This window comes from Pipistrellus kuhlii, unplaced genomic scaffold, assembly GCF_014108245.1.
Source record: "Pipistrellus kuhlii isolate mPipKuh1 unplaced genomic scaffold, mPipKuh1.p scaffold_m20_p_6, whole genome shotgun sequence".
Lineage (NCBI taxonomy): Eukaryota > Metazoa > Chordata > Mammalia > Chiroptera > Vespertilionidae > Pipistrellus > Pipistrellus kuhlii.
The window spans coordinates 67,708,327-67,732,278 of record NW_023425562.1 but is presented as its reverse complement, the minus strand read 5'-3'; the positions used below and the strand labels follow the sequence as shown (position 1 = coordinate 67,732,278).

General features: G+C 39.9%; 1 protein-coding gene across 12 annotated transcripts in view; it reads left to right on the top strand.

Moving 5' to 3' along the window:
* Positions 1-23,952, top strand: part of KIF16B (kinesin family member 16B) — a 256,668-nt gene that overhangs the window by 167,519 nt on the left and 65,197 nt on the right. For 7 of the 12 annotated variants that reach the window (XM_045574799.1, XM_036417856.2, XM_036417855.2 and 4 more), the window contains exons 18-23: positions 3,347-3,379; positions 3,735-3,788; positions 5,231-6,598; positions 9,693-9,845; positions 12,479-12,575; positions 13,373-13,423. In XM_045574799.1, coding sequence (XP_045430755.1) covers positions 3,347-3,379; positions 3,735-3,788; positions 5,231-6,598; positions 9,693-9,845; positions 12,479-12,575; positions 13,373-13,423 — 1,756 coding nt within the window. Of the gene's footprint in view, positions 1-3,346; positions 3,380-3,734; positions 3,789-5,230; positions 6,599-9,692; positions 9,846-12,478; positions 12,576-13,372; positions 13,424-14,750; positions 17,037-23,952 lie in introns of those variants that run through there. The other 5 variants (XM_045574798.1, XM_036417849.2, XM_036417851.1 and 2 more) reach the window with 3 other exon arrangements.

The window sequence follows — 23,952 nt, the reverse complement described above, 5'->3', positions numbered from 1 at the left end:
GAGAGAAACACATGGATTGGTTGCCTCCTGCATTGAGCCCCAGTCAGGGCCCGGGCTGGGAGGAGCCTGCTACCTAGGTACATGCCCTTGACTGAAATTGAAGCCAGGACCCTTAAGTCCACAGGCTGATGCATCCACTAAGCCAAACTGGCTAGGGCTCTGCTTTTTCTTTTAACATTTTATTGTGAACTTTCCCCAGGGCCACTAAATACATCTTTCTGTGTATATATCATAATGTAAAGCTTGCTTATCATTAATTGCTTTGGGAAATTTTTTCTTTTTTTCCTATATAAATTGTTGATTGCATTGCAATTAATCCATTTATATAAATATTTTCCACTTGGTTAGTTTTTCACCTATATCCATAACTCCCTGAATTGTTCATTTGATGGGAACTGCAGCTTACATTCCAGCAACAAGGGGAGGAATAAAGAGAGAGAAGTCAAAGAGAGAAAAAAGGGAAAAGAAGCTTGGAAGACCAAGAGGCATGACAGTGGAGAGCTGAGGGTGAGCAGATGGCCCATGTAGGCATAAAAGGCACTCCCACTCCTCCGCCAGCCTTAGTCCCATACCTGGCACACATTTTAAGCATTGCTGTTTGGCATGTCAGCATTTAGTCTCTCAGCATGTAACATCAAAGAAGTGCAAATGTGTGAAGCAGATTCTTAAAGCTCTTCACTTCAAGGAGGTATTGTCAATGCAGAGAAACTGTGGGGCATTTTAAGTCTTTTTTGCATCTTCAAACTTCCCTTTCCTGGTCTCTGTGTTCTCTCTGCCCATAAAACGGTACAGATTTGCTTTTATTAAACTAACCTCGCCTTGGGCTTCCCAGTGTAGATCCCACCACACTGTTCTGTCGGAATCACCTACTATGTACATTTCCAACAGTATGAGATTGCTTATATAAGTCATGGTGCATCCATACTATAAACTACATGATATTAAACTATGTTGTAGAATAACAATTAATGATGTGGGGATTTCTTCAAGATATATGTGAAGAGAAAAAGGTTACAAAAAAAGACTGTTGTATACTTCCATCCATGTGTATATGTGTATGGCTATAAATACTAAAAGCTATATACCATGAATGCTATAAGGGCATTCATGGTGAGAGGCTTATCTCTTTTTTCTGCATTTGCTACTATTAATTACGTTCATTTTGACAGGATGGGAAGCACCAAGATTTGTTATTTCTTAAGGCAAATAGAGTTCTGCATTGGTTGACACCATTTCCTCCTCATCCAGGTATTCTTTGACTGTGTAATTGGAATCTGGCTCTGAGCCTTATGTCATTGACTTCAGAGCACTATCCATAGTAGTCATTGGTTGAAGACCTACTATGTGTCTTGCCCATGGCCCTCAGGATATATAGTCAAGTACGGCAAGTCTCTGTCCTTAAAGAGCCTGGTGGACAGAGCTCTGTCTGCATTCTATGACTCTATTCTAGAGTCCAGGTGGTCTTGGCCCTGACTCCCTCTTGGGTCAAAATTGCTTTCATACCATCACTCTCCACTGGTTCCACTTGCTCTTTCCATGCTGGTCTTATGTTCCCAGCGTGCCATACACATTGTCTCCCAGTCACTGGCCTGGCTTTTCCCTCACGTTGTTACTAAATACATCCTCATGGTCATCCTCTCTTTCATTGATATATTTCCTGAATATCCCTTGCTGTTTGCATTTGAACTTGGAGTACCCAACTTTAAGAGTAGCACTTGGCTTTATGATCATGGACTTGTGACATTGTCAGAGCTGTTTCTATGGATGGTCAAATTGAGCTATTGTTCACAGAAAATAAAAATAGAGAATAAAGACAATTCCATTGGGGAAATTCTCTGATTTTGAAAATGTTTTATCCAGAGATTCTTTTTGATTTCATAAGTATCTCTAGAAAGACTAAACTGTACCAACGTCTAAAAATATCTACTAGGAAACATTCCCAAGTAGGAAAGAGAGTGATCATATATGAACTTGTAATAGGAAAGAAAGTGATCATATATGAACTTGAATGAAATTAATAACCACTTAATGTAATGATTTAAGTGCTGTGCTTGGAAACTGGCAAAAATCATATATATATGATTGATTTATCATGGATGACAATGCCTGTAATCTACAGATTATTTTTATTTGATAGGAAGGTAAATATAATCCTAAATGACAAGTTTCAGCAAAGATTTAATACTTTTTTAAACAATATATTATATTCATTTTACACAGAGAGGAATTGAGAGGGATAGAGAGTTAGAAACGTCAATGAGAGAGATACATCGACCAGCTGCCTTTTGCCCACCCCCCACTGGGGGTGTGCCCGCAACCAAGGTACGTGCCCTTGACCGGAATCGAACCCGGGACCTTTCAGTTCGCAGGCCGACGCTCTATGCACTGAGCCAAACCGGTTTTGGCGGATTTAATACTTTTATTGCACATCACAAATGTAAGAATTGCTTATAAAATGAATTAATTGAGGATATTTTTGGAAGCACGCTACCTTCCGTTCAAATCCTGGCTCCACCACACTTTATCTTTTATGACCTTGGAAAAATCCATTCACATAGCCAAGCTTTGGTTCCCAATCTGTGAACTGGAGATCCTATTTGCTATTTTAAGGATTTACAAGGGAGACAGGGTAAGCTAACTTGTGAAACATTCAGGACAAGTTCCATCAGACATCTTTTTCTCAATATTAGAACACAATAAATAGATAACAGAGCTATTTGAAATATTAGTTAGCTCATTGTAAAGATTTGCACTTGCACATTATCCAAAGAAAATAATCCATGGTGAATTTTTTCATAGTTCAACTTTTAGATATCTGCCAATTACCAAAACAGGAAAATATATGAATTACAGTTCATGCTGCTTAATAGAAATAGTGAAATCTTGCAGTAATTAAATCTGTACTTGAGAAAAAGTCAACCTTTGTTATCAATATTTTAGTGAATTTTTTCAAAATTTCCACTGGGTTACACCCCCTTTATTTTGCTACCATTTTGGGGATCTTGATCTATCTAGGCTCATGTAACTCCTAGTTAAGGAGGATCTTGACAAACTTCCTGCAGTATAACTATCTGTATAGTAGAAAATATGAATGTGACTACTGTTTGCAATTATTACTTACACTCAGTTATTATTAATGCTCTATCATGGGAAGTATATAAATTATTACAGAGCTAACTCTTTGGAGTGTTTGCTTCAAAAATTATTGGCAAATGTGATATTGATAAAAATTATGTTTAAAATTTTTCATGGTTATTGGCTCTTGTACATTACTGTTTTTCTCCTGATATTTTCCTCAATTCTTTTCTTAATTGATCTCTGTGCTCTCTCCCTACCTCCTTGGCAGTCTTTTCCCTTTAAAAGGACCCATCTGTTTAAGGTAGAGATTCTCCATTTTTATATACTCATTGGTGACTAAGCTGCATGGAATAGACATGCTTATCATTTAGAAGTCTTCTTTAATTCTGCTTTTTTAGTAGTATGATATGTGTTTTTGTTTTTCTTTAAGTAAGATATGTTTTGTTTTGTTTTTTTAGTCTGAATTCAAGCTCCAAATAAAGTATGTTTAATTTCTAATCATAGTCATAGAATTAAGTTTACTTTTTAAACTTGCTAATCCATAGTAATGAAAAATCATACTCAACTGATAATTTTTGTAATAGCTAAATATACAAAAAGTAAGAGAGAGAAAAGCTCTTTTAGAAAAGCGACTAATTTTCATTTGATTTTGTTAGACTTGAATTTGAGCGGCAACAGCGTGAAGAACTTGAAAAATTAGAAAGCAAAAGGTAAGCAACATGGATTACTGTAGTTGTGAATTATTGTGTTAATGTCCTAGACCGATTTCATCTATGTCTATTTCAATACCTCCCTTTGTCTCTGTGTCTGTTATTTACATGTCTAATGACCATAAGCCATTTTCTTTAGCTGATTAGTTTTACATCATATTTCAATTTTTTAAATAATTCATTCTCAAATACTTGTGAGAAAGGAGAAATAGAGCCAGTATGCAAATTTAGAACACTCATTTAATTATGCCAAATACATACTTGTTTAAATTTAATTCAAAAATATATCTTCCTTAAAAATATCATCTGAGTTTTTAAAAAGCTGAAAGAATGACAATTCTCCTTCCTTATGCCTCCCTCCTTTAAACATCTTTCCCGATGCTGGTTGGCTTTCGGTATTTCCCTCTAAGCTTCTTCACATTCCTCATTCACCTTTCTTCTGGTGTTATGAATGTGTGGTTAATTTATTGATTTGGAGAGCTTTTATATGTTCTGAATATAATTATTTGATAAAAATATACCTTTTCTTTTCTCCTGTTCTATTTAACAGCTCAAGAAATGGACTAAAGCACTTGAGTAGAAACTAAGGCCATAGAAATATTTACAAAGTGACTATTTTCTAGAATCTGGAGTTTAGATGTTACAGATGAATTGGTTTCTAGCATCATATAAAACAGATCCGTGATGGATCTGAGATGGAGGCCATCATCCATTCTTTTACAGACCCATGTTCCTGCTTTGTAGGCCACCCCACCCCTGAAACACTGAGGTAGCACCCAGTGGGGGTCGGTTGTTCTCCTAGGCGCAAAACGTGACATGTAACCCCCTGGAGTCGTGCACTTAAGTATTCTAATGAAGACTCTGTTATATTCAGTGTTGTGTATTAATAAGCTAGTATTTAGGGCCACTTGATTATTAATAATTTCTCTAAGATAGTGATTAAATGCTAAATAGTTATTTGAGCAGGAACAATGAACTGTCGATTATCTTGACTTTGATATTTGACCCAAATGAATTGAAGAGAGCATAAGCGTTTTTGTTTAATGCCATCTTGTTAACAGAATTTGTTGAATTTTAACCATTGGGCTGAATAAAATTATTCCCATTTAAATTTAAATTGGGCATGCTTCTTTCTCTTTGAGCTCAGGGGACTTTTAAAATTATATCATGCATAACACATTATGCTTATAGACACTACAAAGACATGATATCAGAGGCTACTTCAAGAGATTAGACAAATGATATGTTGGACAGTTAGAGAGTAAAAAAAAAAAAATCAGTCTGCTATTGGAAATGAAAAGCAATGCAGTTCTCCCTCATTTTTATTGTCACGAAGGGTTTGGCTTTATATGGTACATTCATTTTCAGAGCATTTCAGTTCGGGGAGAGAACAACATTTGAATAGTGTTCAAATGATGACCGGTCAACATTGTGCATTTCAGGAAACTCATAGAGGAAATGGAGGAGAAGCAGAAATCTGACAAGGCGGCGCTGGAGCGCATGCAGCAGGAGGTGGAAAGCCAGCGCAAGGAGACCGAGATCGTCCAGCGCCAGATCCGCAAGCAGGAGGAGAGCCTCAAGCGCCGCAGCTTCCACATCGAGAGCCGGCTCAAGGACCTGCTCGCCGAGAAGGAGAGGTTCGAGGAGGAAAGGCTGCGGGAGCAGCAGGAGATGGAGCTGCAGAAGAAGAAGCAGGAAGAAGAGCGCTTCCTCCGGGTCAAAGAGGAGCTCCAGCGGCTGCAGGAGCTCAACCACAGTGACAAGGCCGAGAAGACGCAGATATTTGAAGAACTGGACCGGCTCAAAAGGGAAAAGGACGAGCAGTGCGCCAAGCTGGAACTGGAAAAGAAGAGGCTGGAGGAGCAAGAAAAGGAGCAGGTCATGCTCGTGGCCCATCTGGAGGAGCAGCTAAGGGAGAAGCAGGAGATGATCCGGCTCCTGCGGCGCGGGGAGGTACAGCGGGTGGAGGAGGAGCGCAGAGACCTGGAGGGCATCAGGGCCTCCCTGCTGCGGGTGAAGGAAGCCCGCACTGAGGGCGATGAGGACAGCGAGGAGCTGGAAAGGGCTCAGCTGCATTTCTTAGAGTTCAAGAGAAGGCAGCTGGTCAAGCTAGCCAACCTGGAGAAGGACCTGGTGCAGCAGAAGGACCTCCTGAAAAAAGAAGTTGAAGAAGAACAGGAAATCCTGGAACGGTTAAAATCGGAAAATGAGGACAACTCTAGGTTGTTGGGAAAAAATGATAATGATGGTGTCACATATGTCCCCCAGGTGGCTCAAGATTTAGAGAAAATAAAGCCAGCAGAGTGTAGGCTGCAGCACAAAGAGCGCCAGCTCCAGTACCTCCTGCAGAATCATCTGCCCACTCTGTTGGAGGAAAAGCAGAGAGCCTTTGAAATCCTCGATACCGGCCCTCTGGGCTTAGACAACACTCTTTACCAAGTAGAAAAAGAAATGGAAGAAAAAGAAGAGCAGCTTGCCCAGTACCAAGCCAACGCGAGCCAGCTGCAGAAGCTCCAAGCCACCTTTGAATTCACAGCCAATGTTGCTCGGCAGGAAGAAAAAGTGCGGAAAAAGGAAAAGGAGATTCTGGAATCGCGGGAGAAGCAGCAGCGGGAGGCGCTGGAGCGCGCAGTGGCCAGGCTGGAGAGGCGGCACTGGGCCCTGCAGCGGCGCTCCACCCTGGGCCTGGAGATCGAAGAGCAGAGGCAGAAGCTGGCCACCCTCAACAGCAGCAGCAGCAGCAGCGAGCAGTCAGGGCTGCAGGCCAGCCTGGAAGCCGAGCAGGAGGCCCTGGAGAAGGACCGGGAGAGGTGAGATGTGGGATGTGGAGAGGGAGAGCGTGGCATAGCACCGGTGCCACGCCATTGCGAGTTGTCTGCCCCTCACAGTATGTCTAGCACTGTCTTTTTATAAAGTAATTCTCTGAGCTTTTATATTCTCTAGTATGCAGGCAAATACTGATTTGCCTGAGAAAAATACCTCTAAACAGTCTTTACTTCCCCCTTAGGATCCTTGTTCTAGAATCATTGGCCTAAAGTTGAAAACAACACACAAACACACACAAAGCCCTTGTTCATTACCCCACTGACCTATGGAATGTGTACTTTTTGGTATTTGATAAATACACAAGACTGAAAGCTTCTAGCCTTGATTTCTTCCTCTTTTTTCCTTTCTTCCTTCCGGTCTGTCTCTCCTCCTTCACCACCTCCCTGTCATTGCTGGCTCAGGATCTGTCATCATTGAGCCGCAGTGTCCTCACCCTTTCATCTTTATAGGGAGAGGTGGATGAGATCGGGGGTCTGTGCATTTTCTTAGCTCCAAACCTTTGGTCAGTTGAGATCTTAACTGAAGTTCAGGTTGGAGGGCATGGAACGCTGCCCCCACCTCAGCATTCCCCCCATCCCGAGCCCTCTTGTAGGGGCTGCAACAGAAGCCCAGTCTGCTGCCCTGTAGGAGCCCAGCGTGGCATTGGCAGAGACCTGGCATCCATGCTAATGGCATGCAAGGCCTGCTCTGAGGTGTTGCTGGAGCCTCCATTCATCATTTTGCCTGGAAAGGTCAGGACAACTTCCTTTCAAATGACCGGCTTCTGTGAATTCCATTTACAATTACTCTCTGGTAATTCCTGCAGGCAAAACGACAACAAATAACAATCAAAAACCATAATGCTATTACTACAGAGAAATAGGTTGGAGGTTTACGAATGGGACTGCAGGTGTATTATATAAACAAAATTGCTGGACAAAGCTGCAGCCCCAGGAAATTTAAAGTAGTGGAGAGCACGCTCTCAATTTGTATCCTGCAGTGTGCAGTAGGGATGCAGCCTGAGCTTTTAGCTTGATGTCCCTGGTTTTTGTCAACTGGCTTCACTCCCTGGCCATTTAGTATTAATACTCTATTATAGCGGAAGTGATTTCCCAATGTCAGCATTGCTCCAGCAGCCACACAGAGGAGGCTTTCAGCTTCCTGTGTTTGGATGGAGTAGACTCTGCTCAGTCCTAATTCAGGCCAACAAATCTGAGCTCTTTGCTCTGGCTGTGATGCTCCTGAGCTTTTTTTTTGGTGTTTATTTTTCTGGGTTCCTCATGGCTAAGCCAGGGCCTGCCATGAAGCCTGACTTGACCACTCATGAAATTCACAAGTGTGAAATATTAAATTCCTGTGGAACCAGATTGGACAACAGTGTAGTAACTTGGCTTTGCCTGTTGGTTGTTTGTGAGCAAAATTTAATCCATTTTCTGCCTTTCCCCCCACTTTTTTTCTACCCAGTGATTATATAACCACTCGGGACAAGTATCAGGTGGAAAGTGGCAGAGCTACAGCTTGAATCTAGGCCTACTTACATCCAGTCTCTTAACCTCTTGTCCTCTTGTCTGCTGACACAGAGCTGCTGCCAGGCAAGCGGCTCTTCCATGTGCCCCAACCCCTCCTATAAATCCTGCTCAGCCATCAGGGCCCCCTTTAGCCCTTGCTATCTTTTCCACAGTTCTGGCCCTGAAGGCTTTGAACAACCCCACTGGGTGTTATCTTAATTATAAACACTGGCAATTACCTTCTTATATCCGGCTCATTTTCCTTACGATCTCCGAGACACTCAATATTGTTCCCTGGTTGCTGGTCCACCCACCTGGCCCCTAACATCACTCTCTTATGCTCATCCCCTTGCCCTTCAAAAATGTTGTGTGCTCTGCAAGGTGAGGCTCAGTAAGTACTTGCTAATCGGTAGACAGATGAAAGGCTGAGTTAAGCAGGTCATTGCCTCCCATGGAACCCATGAGTGCTAACCCTGGTGACACCCCAGTCTAATTTCAGCAGCTTACAACGTGGCTTTCATGTTTAGGACAGAGCAGTCAAACTGCTGCTGGTGACATTGGAAAGCTGGCATTGTTGTGGTGTGTCAGCATCTGAAGCTAGAATCCATCATTTTTGGAGCTGAATGGATTTGGAGAGACTAGTTTACTCTCTCACTTGATACTTAAAGACATTGAGACCCAGATTTCATCAACCTGCCCCAGTTCACACCACCGCACCTGGGCCACAGCCCCTAAGTGGGTCTAGTGTATTCTGGGACTAAATTCACTGGCAGACTTGGTCCTCTAGCCTAAGCATGGTAAGCTTGCGGCCTGTAGATCACATGTCTTATTTATGGCCAGCTGTGAGTTTGACAAGTATGCCTGGGTCAGTGACTGAACAGCCTCACAGACACTTGACCTCATATTAGAGGCATCATTATCATGGGCAATAAATGTTTGATTCCACAGTTTACAGTTTATATGAGTTTTCTGAGATACTCCACCTACTTTCTTAGAGCTCTCATCTTTTTGCCTTTTCCACACCATCTGCCTAGGCAAAGAGGATTCCTGGTTTCCATAGCTTAGCTTCTGTGTTCATGTTGCTTTCTGTATCTGGACAACTCTCTGCCAACTATCCCAAAAGGTTAAAATTCCTACTGATCTCTGAAGATTCAACTTAAACTTATCTTGACCATGAAGGTTCTCCGATACTGGTGGTTTTAAAAAACTCTTGAAAGTACAGATCTCTTTTCTCAAACAAAAATATTAAGTGGGATCTCGATATATAGTAAACAGCTGTTTTATTGAACAGGGGTCTCAGAATCCTGCACATCTGCCTCTGAGGATTTGCTTGGAACATGGTGGGGATCGTTGCTCTTGATGGTAAAATGCTCGTTTTGGGGTGCCTACAAACTTGTTCTGAACCCCTTTTGTGGCCCATTATCACCATATAGTTTATCTTTTAGGTATGTGGCACGTTTTCTATTAGATGGTAAAGCTCTTTGCACAGACTTTTGGTCTAGATCCCTCAGGGTTTCTAGAACATTGTCTCAGTGATGATGGTCAGGAAATAGTGTTAATGAATGAATTCATGTAACTTCCATTTCTGTAGGTTGGAACATGAAATCCAGCAGTTGAAGCAGAAGATCTGTGAAGTCGATGGTGTTCAGAAAGGGCATTTTGGTACCTTGGAGGGAAAGGCTGCTTCTTCCAGCTTGTCATCCAATCCTGAAAAATCTCACCTGGTTCCTCTGATGGACGCCAGGTACTGGACATTTCTGATGTGATTCAATGAGTCACTGTCCCTCTTATTGGCCAGTTTACATATGCAGGGCTCTATAGAAGGTGACAAGTAATTCATGATCCTAAGATGTGCTTTGCCTCCATCAGCTGCTCCCTGGCCAATGGTGGGTTGAGTTATCACTTAAAGGGAACCAAAAACCTGAAAACTGGCCCGCTAAATCCAAGTAATGCTGGTGCAAGTAGTTTGTGAGAAGACAGAACTAAAAAGGTCCTGGGAAACCGGCTCATCAAGAAAGTAGTGATGCAAGGCCAAGTTGAGAGAAACAAAGAGCATTATTGAATTGTACCAAGAAGAAGGACCTTTTGCTGATAGTTTATTTATAGAAGTCATGATTACAAATAGATGAAGTCTGTTACCAAAGCTATATCAGTATATTCAGAAAGATCATAAATAGCATACATATATACCTGATTGTTACTATAATGAACTGACTTTCAACTTGGGTGGCATTGTCAATTGCTCTGTAGCTTAGACTCTCAGATAAATTGACTCAATCATTCTTCAGCTATAAGGAACTTGATTATTTTACTCAACTCATCTATGTCATGGGGACATTTCAAACTAGACAGTCTTGAGCCCTGAGTATTAGGAGATAAGTATCTTCATATCAAAATGTACTCAGAATATCATGAGCTTCTGCAGCCCTTTAAAGTTAGGGCTGAAGGAACCAGTTTGGCTCAGCGGTAGAGCGTCGGTCTGCGGACTGAAAGGTCCCGGGTTCGATTCCGGTCAAGGGCATGTACATTGGTTGTGGGCACATCACCGGTAGGGGGTGTGAAAGAGGCAGCTGGTCGATGTTTCTCTCTCATCGACGTTTCTAGCTCTCTATCTCTCTCCCTTCCTCTCTGTAAAATATCAATAAAATATATTTAAAAAAATAAAAAATAAAGTTAGGGCTGCATACTAATATTGTACTGGGATAATTTAAAAATTAAAAGTCCAGTGAGGCAATGCATTTGTAAGTGGCCTTGGCTCAGGTTCAGTTGCACATGATTTTATTTTCAGTACTGAAAGGTAAATATTGCACTTTATTACCCTAACTCCATTCTTTTAGCCTACCTTACCTATCATATTAATCTCTTTATCTAGCACACATGTGTCAAACACAAGGCCCGCGGGCCAAATCCGTCCCGCCAGGCCTTGCAATGTGGCCTGCACCGCGCTGTCATCACTGCACTCCGCTGCGTTTCCATCACATTGACAGTTTATGACTGTTCAGTAAACCATTCTGCCCGAGATTTAGGCTGGATTTTAGATTTTGGCCCCTTCTCTGATTGAGTTCGACACCCCTAATCTAGCATTTCAGAAAATTATTTTGCCATGGTCAGTTCTACAAAAAAATATTTATGGAAAATGCATGTGCTTAGAAAGGTGGAATCAGATGTGTTTGTTTTTTTTGTTTGTTTTTGTTTTTTTGTGTGTGCGTGTGTGTGTGTGTGTGTGTGTGTGTGTGTGTTTAATGTGGTAAGATAAAAACATGCCAAACTGTTCATTTAAACTAATCCACCTAATCAGTGTCTGCAGACTTGGGGAAGGAGAACCTAGTTCAGAGTAAGACTTCCATCTGAGCAGTCTGAACCAGTAGAAGGATTTTAGGTAGTAGTAAAAATCTGTAGTCTCCCTGATTTCTCTGGATCAATGGTTGTACTTCATTCAATTTCACCTGCATTCTATGAGGTATGAGCTACTCGGTTGATAAATGCTTCCACAGTCAACTGTTTCCTGTTTCCTCTATCTTGGTTCTGGGACAGGCATTTTGGAAGGTAGAGACCTTTAAGATGTGGTGTCTCCTGGCCAGGTGTACATAACCCAGTTGGAGAGAAAGGAAAGTACAGGAAAAATGCAAGACATTATTTCATCGGAATAGTGTATATTCACTTTTTTTTCTTTCTCTTTAATCCTTTTAAATGACTTTGTGAAGTGAGCTATAACTATCACTGTTTTCTGTGAGGAAACCAGAGCTCAGTGCGTGAAGTGTTAGTTGGGTCTTAGAGTCAGTGACTCATGGTTTGGAGGCTGGGAGCCTTCAGAACCAGGTGTCTGTGATTCTCCCCTACATTGTAGCAGAGGTTCCAAAGGAAATCCACTAGAAGGTTGGATGGGATTACTCAGTCATCCTCCCATTCTCAAAATTCTGTTACTTAGTTCTCTCTCATTTGGAGAAAACACAGATAGTGAACACATGGCTTTAGATTTCTTAAAAAGTAGAAAAATGTTTAAGGTCCAGAGTTGTTATGTTTGGCATTTAAAATTAGAAAGCTTGCCCTGTCAGCATGGCTCAGTGGTTGAACATAGACCTATGAGTTGCAGGCGCTGTCCCCGGTGGGTGGGGAAGAGGGGAAGGGGGGCAATTCAGGAGGCAGCCAATCAATGATTCTCTTCATGTTGATGTTTCTCTCTCTCTCTCCCTCTCCCTTTCTCTCTGAAATCAATAATATATATATATTATATATATATATATATATATATATATATATATATATATATATATAAATATGAGAAAGTTCCTTGTTACTAAGGGCATAGTAAAAACAGTATCTCAAATGCTCTGTGTGGTTAGAAGTGTTCAAGTACCCCTGTCTCCCTGTTCCCAGGGTCAGTGCTTACATTGAAGAGGAAGTCCAAAGGCGTCTTCAGGATTTGCATCGTGTGATTTGCAATGACAGCAGTGTGTCTGCAGACATGATGAAGGTGAGCTGAGGGAACCAAAGTAATGCAGTCATGCATTTTTAAGACAAGCTTTCAATAAGTTATTGGTGGTGATGGTGGCATCTTTTGTTACTGTTTCTCAATGAGAAAATTGAGATGCAAATGTTCTAGAAAAATTAAATATTGGGTGGAGCCTAAAGTTTACAAATAGTGTGAGTTCAAAAGAAAGTTTATTTATTTTAAAGTTTTGAATTTCTGAAGGAAATTCTTAAGTGAATATAAAGTTTTCTAAAATGTTTTATTTACTTTGATTTATAATGAGTCTACATATAACATTTTTCTATTTTCTCAAAAACTCCAACCAATTTCACTTGAAACTAATACAAAATAATATTGAATGTAAACTGTAATTGAAAAAAAATTAAATAAAAATAAATACAACAAATTTCTGTAAGTATTTAATTTGCTTGATAAATATTTCAGGTAGAAAAAAAAATGCCTTTGAGAAAATACATATTTGCAACTTGATTTTTATCAAAATAAAAGCATTGCATTTCTATCATGCAACTTTAAGAATTGTCTTAAGGAAAACTTGGCTTTTAATATTATTCTTAGACATTTAAGATTTAGAATAAATGGTTCAGTTCTCTTACAGGCAGATGGATCGATAGTCATGCTTACCATGGGATATAAGTTCTATAGAAATATTGTCATTGTTGAATGGCAAATATATTTCTTTAGAATTTATTCCCATAAATATTTCTAATCAAATCAGTTTTTTTCTCTCCTCTATGAACACACTATAATTTAATATAGAGGGCTTTTCCTTTTCTTTTCAGAATAATGAGAAATTTCACAATGGTACCATTCAACGTAAGCTAAAATATGAGGTAGGTAATGATTTTTCAGATTGATATGATCACCTTAAATTATGGCATGCTCATGTGATTAAATTTTCTTAATGTTTAGTTGCATAATTAGAACTTTGAAGTTGCAGTGAGATTAATGGCTAATAGGGAAGGCAAGCTATTCTGTGGACTCAAAATTAAATGGTCTCCTGCAGATTCGAAACTGCTTTGATTTTGTTTGAGTGGCATATAGCTGTGGTGGAGGCGCTTTGCCTGGTTTTTCATTGGCAACAGTATCCTTTCTCTTGGTTTGCATTTGAAAGGCAGATTTATATAACCAGAATCCTACATGGTGTTTAGAAATGAATTTGAGTACTTCTCAATATTTTAAAATTGGGCTTACTTTATAGACTGAGTTGGTAGTAGTACAAAGGAAATAACTCTTTGTTGATTAGTTTATTTCACTACTGGATTGTCAAACTCAGGTTTATTGGGCATATGATTTCTAAGGGCTTACTTATATTTTTCTCCACTGTGGGTCTTGTCCTTCCCATACATTCCTAAAGAAAACACACACACACACACACACACACACACACACACACACACTGCTAGGTGATATAAATTTTACAGATGGTGTTTCTAAATTACTGAACAGAGAGTGAGAGGTGGAAGCATGGGTGTTCTGCAGTAGGCTTATCTGACTTTGTTCTCTGTCCAATCATCCAGCAATGTTTTCCTTTGAACATCCATCTCTTTAGCCGATAAAGAGGTTGCCTTTCATTTACTTGTATCCATAGTGGCTGGCCTTTGACAAGGCTGGTTTGTAAATATGGTAATAGCAATCTAACCAGGTACATAAAATTAAGGAAATTTATAAAATGAACCAAGAGGCAAGAGAAGTAGGGTTCAGGTTGGAATACCTGTCAATTTCTTTTGGCTTTGCTGTCGTATTTTCATTAAGTATTTCCTGATTACCTTTACATTTTGAACATATGGTCATGGACTCATTTGTACAACTAAATCTGACCTTTTAAAAACTGACCCAAATGATTTAGGACTTATTTTAGAGTGAATGAAATAATAGACCAGGAAATGGATACTGTAGATCAATTCCATACAAGGTTACTTCTGTAAAATTACTCATCAATTTATTAGAGATATAATATGGAAATTGATGCTCTATATGTGAATCCAATCATATATTTTTAAATCATGTCTCAATCAATATGAATGGCTTAGGCTTTTGATTTAATCTCTGAATCAATACACACAATGAAACCAATGACTGCAAGAATCTTCATGTGCAAAAGAATCATGAAGGCTGCTACCACATCCCCATTTCAACTGTTTTTGACATCTTGAACAGAAAGGGTGTCTTGCCCCACTGCTGCCCAAAGATGTCACTGACCCTTTCACCAGAGAGGAGAGGAGGGAGGTGGATCAGAACAACCACCAGAGTGATCCCATGACTTGGACCATCTCAGACTCTACAATTTTCTCTTCAGCATCAGGAGAGAGAGTCCACCACCCATGGGATCAGCCCTCAGCACCTGAGGTGCTGCAGAAAAGTGATTGCAACTCTAGTTGTTCTGAGCACATAGGTAGTTGTCTATCTAAAACCTCTCTTCATAATGAAAACAACACCAGTAATGCAGAACATTTTCAGGTTAAATCAGAAAATTTCAGTGAGTTGATGACTCATAAAGATGAACAGAGCTCAGCAATTGAATCCAGCTGGACTTTGCTGCAACATACATGCCGAGAAGTGTCTATAAATAGTGGGAACAAACAGACTAGGCAAAGCAAGTTGCTCTATTGTGTCTTCTCTGAAAGTGTTTCTAGCGAGGAGAGTGTTTCTGGCAGCATTTGTCAGAGTTCACCAGCCTCAAAGTTGTGTAGTGAGCAGCACACTGAGGAAAAGTTAGCTTCTAAAAAAGTTAGCCCTCCAGAGTCACCAATAAATATCAGGACAGAAGGGAACAGTGGGTTAGGATATTTCTACCATAGGTTCTCCAATCTTTATAAAGGCACTAGCAATCACCTGCTACAGGCTGGCACAAAGGTTATCAGCCAAGCCAGGCACGTGGGAAGCCTGTGGGACCCCAGTGGGCTCACCTCCCAAGTAACAACATACATCAGAAGACTGCCATTGGTGAAGCACTTACCCCAGCAGCTGCCCTTGACATCACACTGGATATCATCCGAATCTCATTCTCTTCCTGCAGAAGATCAGGTTGGCAGCAGTACCAGCGAGGAGACAGGGGCCCTCAGGCCAGCAGGGAGCGTGGGTCCTTACAGAGCGCCAGGCCTCACAAACACAGAGCTACCAGGTTCCTCTCCAAGCTCAGTTGTCTGTCTGGAATCTGAAGAAGCTGGAAGGATCTCTGCATTTAAGCAGACCCTTGTGCAATTCCCAGATCAATTGCTGAAACTTCAAGAGTGCCCTTTACAAGACTTTCTCAAGCATGTGGCTTGTTTGCTACCAGGACTTCTGGTCGACATGCATGAAGTCAGAGGCATTTACTGGCTTGCTGTTGCTAACTGCACAGAACCTGACCCCCATCCAGCGTGTTTGCTCCTGCTTCCTTCAACTTTATGTGCTTTAGTCCCATCAGACACCCACCTGGGCTTCATGGGCATTTTTCATGCTCTGTCTCTCTCAGAACTAAGGGAGATTCAAATCGGCTTTGGCGGGCAGAGCATTCGTTTCCTGGGCTCTGCAGAGAGTCACCTGCTCACTGTATTTAGTTACAACAAAAACCTCTGTCAACAAATATGCCGTGACTTTCTGTGTGTCCTGATGCCTGAGTCTGACATCACTGCCTGCTCAAGTCACCCTTTGCTCCAGCAAGATCTGGTCCAGCTTTCTCTGGATTGGAAAGCAGAAATCCCTGATTTAGTTTTGTCAAATGGAGTTTGGTTGTCATCCAAATTCCAGAGCACCATGGTTGACATGATTTACTTTCTCCATGGAAATATGGAAGTCAACATCCCCTCTCTGGCAGGGGTTCAGTTACTGCTCTACACAACGGTGAGAGTTGAAGATGATTCTGGCCAAGTCCAGTGTCAGTCACTGGTCCTTCTGAATACTCACATCGCCCTTGTGAAGGAAGATCGAGTTTTCTATCCACATGTTAGGTCTCTAAACACATCTCCTCCAGGACCACAATTTGATGTCACCAGATTTCGTGCTTTAAGTGAATTCAGGTGCATCATTGTTCCAGAGAAGAGAACATTACCAGCAGTCCAACTTGTCTTCTTTCACAAACTGAAACTTCCATCAGATTCAAGAAAAAGTCTGTCTGAGCACTCTCAAGACACCCAGAATGTCCCGTTGTTCACCAACCCATTTTGTCTTCAGGGAAGTCGGCATGTGGACCCTGAAGTCTGGGATCTGACTCTCAACTCCCAGGATGAGGCTCTGTGGCTGATCTCACATTTGACAAGGCTCTAGGGAGGAGACTTGTGAAAAACTTTGCATAGTCTTTGAGATCTATAAAGAACATAAAGCAGTCAGGGACTATGAAAGTCTCAGTAGCTAACTGATTAGAAACTGGAAAAATGCAGACCTCTAAAATGAAAGATGCAAACATATTAAGTATTTACAATAAAATAAAAATAGATCTATCATACTAATAAAATATCCTTATCACCTCCTTGCTTCATTTTCTTGAACCTGTAAATGTGGGTCTGCCTCATTATTTGCGATGTGATTAAAGCATTTCAGATTGTGTTTGGCTTCATGTCAACTTATAGTATGGTGGTGCAGAATGGGTCTTTGCCTGCTGGATTATATCAGACTAGTTTGTGCTGCCTGAAAAAGTGCCCAATCTTCCAGTGGCCTTTATGGACATCCTCTGTTTTAGCTGTGATTAGGACAGCTCTGCAACAGAGCACATTGGTCATACATGAAGCTTTCCAAAGGACCCAGGGATTTCAAATGCCCTCCCCTCACTGTAATAGGTAGAATGAAGATGCTACGTGTGCCCTGCAGTATCTTCACTCAGTTAATTTCCTTTTTCTCCTTTCAGTCTTTGTGACTATTCCTTTCCAACCATTGTGGTTTCAGCTCTTTACCTGTTGTTGACTACCTCCCCCGTATGCAACATGCCCCCATTTCTTTCTCATGCCCCAATTCTTTCTCTGAGCCCTTGTATTTCTGTTATAGAAAGGCTCTCATCTCTATGTCTTTTCTTAACAACTTCTTTATGCCATCTTATCAGATATAGAGTTACATCAGAAGATATTCAACACCTCTCCCTGGTTGTCCTCTCTCTTGCATCTCATCTAACCCATCATTCATGACCTCTGACCAAGTGTTGTGCTGACCTGAGCCAATTGGTTTGCTGGCCTCCTTCTGACTTGAATTCATGCTCAAGTCAGCCTTAGATAGGTCTCCTCACGAAGTTGTCAGTTGTCCTTCTCCTCTGTAGAGGCTTAAAACTAGTCTCTTCGGAATTCTCTCCTCACTTGGACCCTTTTTTGTCCGCCTCCATTCAGTATTTCATTAAGGAATGTTTTGTGCTATTTTTTATGACATCTGACCCTGGGTTAATCTCCCAGTGTGCTTCTGTTTCTCAGGTACTTGTGTTGTACTAAGTTACTGAGACTTAGATAAAAGTAGGTTGATGTCTTAATTGTTCCATCCAGCCTGATTCCCCTTCCAGCAAGGATCATGCCACACTGATGTAGCTACCCATCAAATGATGTATGTAGTTAAGCAAGTCAGCTATTCCATTAAGCCTTTCAATTCACCCCTGGTATGGTAGGGTTATTTTCTGCTCTGGTCAGACATTTGTATAATGGTCAATGATAATGTGTTATAGCACACCCCCTCTTCGTTTCTCTTCCTAATTGAACATGTGGATAGTATCAAAGCTTCACCAATCCAGAAACGTACCATCTCCCTTTGGAGAAGAAATGTAGAGACTTCCTCTTTCTAGCATCAGAGCTAACAAAAAGCTACGTGTCTACATTTTCCTTATTATTTTCCACTACCCTGGTATGGGGAAGTGAACAGGAAAAGGCAAGAAACTGGAGAGTGCATAAGGATCCACACACTGGTGGCTATAACCCTGTTTGCGGTGGCCAAGTGGAGACTTTTTGAGACAATAGAATTCAATTGTTTTTATGTAAAGCCTGTTTTTGTCATGCTCACAACTCCCTACCACCACACACACAGACACTTTACAAACCCTATTGCCATATATATAAAGGCTTTTGAATCTATTAGGAGCACATCATGAAAATTAGTTTGTCACATTCTTGATGATTAGATCTTCTACCATGGAAAAAAATAAAAAAAATAAACCACGATAGAGGAGTCTAACATGACAGTAGTCAGTACCAGAATGAGGATTATAGTGTGAGTGGGTGAGCATGTGTGAGGGAGAGTATGTGTGCTTGTGGGTATGGTGGGCATCTGTCTGGTGGTGGCGCAACTTGGGGCAGGCAGTTTGTGTGATACACCACATAAACAAAATGAAGAACAAAAATCACATGATCATATCAATAGACATAGAAAGAAAACATACTACAAAAATCTACCCCCCCTTTTTTTTTTAAATAAAAACTCAGAATTGTGATAATAGAGGGATCATACCTCAACATAATAACGACCATATATGACAAACCTTCAGCCAACAACATACTCAATGGGTAAAAACTAAAAGCCTTTCTCTTAAGAAGAGGAATTAGATAGGAATGTCTGCTTTCATCACTCTTATTCAACTTAGTACTGGAAGTCTTAGATATAGCAATCAGATAGGAAGAAAAAATAAAAGATATTCAAATTGGAAAGGAGAAAGTAAAACTCCTTATTCGCAGTGATATGATATTGCATGTAGAAAACCCTAAATACTCCACACACACACACACAAAAAAAACAAACAACCCCAACAACAACAACAACAGCAACTAAATTTAACAAATGAATTCATCACAGTAGCAGGATACAAAATTAACATCCAAGAATCAAAATACCGGTAATGATCTCTCAGAAAGAGAAACTTTAAAAGAAAAAAATTCTATTAACTATTGCAACAGGAAAAATAAGATACCTTGGAGTAAGCTTAACCAAGGAGATAAAAAAGGTGTATTCTGAAAACTACACTATACTGAAAAAGGAAATAGAGGAAGATACAAAGGAAGAATATACCATGTTCATGAATTGGAAGAATTAACATCATTAAAGTGTCCCTACTACCCAAAGCAATCTGTAGATTCAATGCAACCCCTATTAAAATCCCAATGGAATATTTCACAGATTTAGGACAAACACTTCAAAACTTTATATGGAACAAAAAAAGACCCCGAATAGTTGTAGCAATATTAAGAAAGAAGATTATAGTTGGAGGGATTACAACACCAGATATCAAGTTATACTGCAAAGCCACTGTAATCAAAATAACCTAGTACTGACATAAGAACAGGCATAAAGGTCAATGGAACAGAACAAAAATCCTAGAAATCGATCTACATCATTAATGGTCAATTAATATTTGACAAAGGAAGAAAGAACATACAGTGGAGTAAAAGACAGATTTATTCAATAAATGGAGTTGGGAAAATTGGACAGGTACATGTAAAAAAAAATGAAAGTAGTTAACCAACTTAGGTAATGCGCAAGAATTAATTCAGATTAAAAAAAAACCTGAAATTAAGTCATGAAATCTTTAAAAAATCCTAGAAGAAAACATAGCAAAATCTCAGACAACTCACATAGCAGAATTTTCACTGATATATCTCCTAAGGCAGTGGTCAGCAAATTCATTAGTTAACAGAGCCAAATATCAATAGTACAATGATTGACTTTTCTTTTGAGAGCCAAATTTTTAAACTTAAACTTCTTCTAATGCCACTTCTTCAAAATAGACTGGCCCTGGCCATGGTATTTTGTGGAAGAGCCACACTCAAGGAGCCAAAGAGCCGCATGTGGCTTGTGAGCCACAGTTTGCCACTGTCCTAAGGCAAGATAAACAAAAGAAAAAAATATATATTATATACATCAAACTAAAAAACTTTTGCTCAGCAAAAGAAACTGGCATCAAAATGTAAAGGGAGAACATTTTTGCCATTGACACAATTGATAAGTGGTTAATTTTCAAAACAAATAAACAACTCATACAAAAGTAAGTCTAACAAAAGTAACACAAGTAGCCAAAACCAGTTTGGATAGAACATCGGCCTGTGAACTGAGGGGTCACAGGTTTGATTCTGGTCAGGGGCATGTACCTTGATTGTGGGCACATTCTCCAGTAGGAGGTGTGCAGGAGGCAGCTGATTGATGATTCTTTCTCATCAATGTTTCTGACTCTCTATCCCTCTCCCTTCCTGTCTGTAAAAAATCAATAAAATATATTATTTTTTAAAAAGAAAGACAAACAACGCAATTACAAAATGGGGAAAGGACCTGAATAGGCACTTCTCCAAAGAGACCATACAGATGGCCAATAGACATACGAAAAAATGCTTAACATCACTAATCATCTGAGAAATGCATATTAAAATTATAATGAGGTATTACCCCACACCTCACAGAATGGCTAACCGTGTTTCCCTGAAAATAAGACCTAGCCCATGGAAAGATAAGACATCCCCTGAAAATAAGACCTAGCGCAACTTTGGGGAAAAAATTAATATAAGACACTGTCTTATTTTCAGGAAAACAGGGTATCATCAACAACTACAGGTGCTAGCAAGGATGTGGAGAAAAAGGAGCTCTAATACTCTCCTGGTGGGAATACAGATTGTGTAGCCACTATGGAAAAACAGTATGGGATTTTCTTAAAAAAAAAAAAAAAAAAATTGGAACTATCATTTGACCCAGTGATCCCACTTCTAGGAATATATCTAGGAAGCCTGAAACACCGCCAGAATATATTCACTCCTGTGTTCATAGCAGTGTTTTTTATTATAGCTAAGATCTGGAAACAGCCCAAATGGCCATTAGTAGACCAGTGGATAAAAAAGTCATGGTACATGTATACAATGGAATACTATGCAGCAATAAAAAATGATTTCTTACCCTTTTGACACTGCGGATGGACCTAGAATGTATTATGCTGAGGGAAAAAAGCATCAGTGAAAGAAAAATATAACATGATCTCACTTGTAGGTAGAATTTAATGAAGATAATAAATGACCAATAAAATAGATCCAGAGACATGGAAGCATAGAACAAAATGGTATATCTAAGAAGGGAGTTGGGGACCGCGGGGGTGGGGAGGAAACTGGAAGAGATTAACCAAAGTATATGAATATATATATATATATATATACACACACACACACACACACACACACACACACACACATACACATACTTATAAAGGGGTAATATGTTAATTAGACTGAGTCCATAGGCCATTTTTCAGATGTCTGACTTCCTTCTGGACAAACCATAGTGGTGAGGGTGGAGGAAGAAGCAGTTAGGGATGATCATCCCATCAGGGGAGAACAGTTTAGGGGCAAGATCAGGCTGGCAGGGGAGGGCAGTTGGGGCAAGACCAGGCTGGCAAGGGAGGGCCGATGGGGGTGACCAGGCTGGCAAGGGAGGGCAGTTAGAGTAAACCGTCAGTCGGACATCCCTGAGGGGTCCCAGATTGGAGAGGGTACAGGCCAGGCTAAGGGACACCCTCCCCCATGCACGAATTTCACTAGGCCTCTAATATGCATAACCAATGGATACCCAAAATAGCATGGTGAAGGCCTTGGTTAGGGAAGATGTTGGGAAGAGGGGAGTATAGGAGGGGAGAAATTGGTGTTCATCTGCAATACTGTCAACAACAACATACAATTAAAAAAACATGATAGTCTTCTAATATTTTAATAATATATCTCCCAATTTATTTTCATATTTTTTTTTTTTACTTTTTCAGCTAATACATTTTGTACTACCTTTTGAAAAAAATTGTCAATTGAGTATTTTCTTTTCATGATCACAAAAAGCAGAAAGTAGAATTTAAGATTCCAGCACAAGGATGCTATGATTAGAAAGGAATCAATACATAGGTAGTACAAAATTTTACAAGGAGTGATAAATATTAAACAGGCTTCATACATTAAAAAGCTTAATTCTATTGTGTGATGAGTTATGTTTTTTAATATTATCCATACATGGTGCATGCAACAAATATAAGCATTGCATAAAAATCATCTTATTCATTATAACTCCCCAGTCTGCTTTATGATCTAAGTAGGTCACCATGAGGATTGCATTTGGGGCTCACCACATAAAAGAAGTAGCCTCCGGCATTCACATTTCACATGTCACTTCTCTCACCTAAGCACACTTTTTACTTTGAGATCAGATATGATTTTTGATATGAGAATTTTATTTACTTTCCATGGAGTAAGTGGTAAGGTTGTCATACTTCCTGTAGCAGCCAAGGGAGTAGTGCCTGTGCCATTATCCATTTTGGCTTCGCTGGTTCATTCCTCAGGAGTTCTGAGCCCATGCCACTACTCTAGAGGAGCAGTTCTGAGAGTTTCAGCATCCAGCTTAATGTGACATCTCAATTGTAATGAGTTCCTGCATCAGGAAATTAAAAGGTTCATACATATTTTATGTGGCATTTGGCATTGTTATAATATAGGCATAAACATTTACATTGTGGCTTACTAATGCATCCTTCATAAAACCCCTTTGAATACTTTTGAAACAAGTGATTTCATCTGAATTTGGTTAAAATCCATTTTGCTCACAACTCCCTGTTTTGCAAGCTTGTGGTGAGTGGATGAATTTATTTAGACTTTGTTGAAAAACATTTCAAACAGCTTGTCTCCTTCTCATTACTTAACAATGTATGTGCATCCTTTGAAGAGAATACCTACTTATGTCTTCCAGCATAAGTATTGTAATTATGGTAATTTTTGTTTATATTCTCTTTCCTACATGATGTAATGTTTTGAATGATAAACAGATTAGGTCACTTTTATTAATGCTTCTTTGATAGTTAAGTAGTCTTACTGGTAGACCAATTTTTAACGTCTTAATTGTAATTTACTTATAGAGCCTGCATATGCATCTTGGACAATTCTGTATCATTCTTTAAAATAAATTTTGTTACAGATGTTACATCAGTTAGCTATTACCAAATAACAAATAGCCCCCAAAATTGTAGTGACATACAAAAAAAGCCCTTTTATTTCTCATGGTTGGTTTACAAATAGGTTGAGGTGACTCTGTTGTAAGCTACAAGTCATCTGTAGTCAGCTAAAATTGATCTGTTCCACTTTCTTTCTCATTGTCAGGTCTATGTTGAAGGGGCAGTGTCCATCATGATGATGACAGAAACAGAAAAGGGCAATCATGCCTCATGTCTTATAATGTCACATTGGTTAACACAAGTCACATGACTGAGTCCAGTGTCAAGAAGAAGGCAATGCACTCCATCTGCCAAGTAGCCATGGCGTGACTAAGGCTAAATATTGATAGTATTTACTACTACTATAAAAGAGAGAAGAATTGGGACCAATAATTCAATCGACCACATACATATTATGTCAAGGTTCCCAAGGCTATTGAGGATAAAGTTCAGATAAAACTTTGGGACTTTTTTATAACA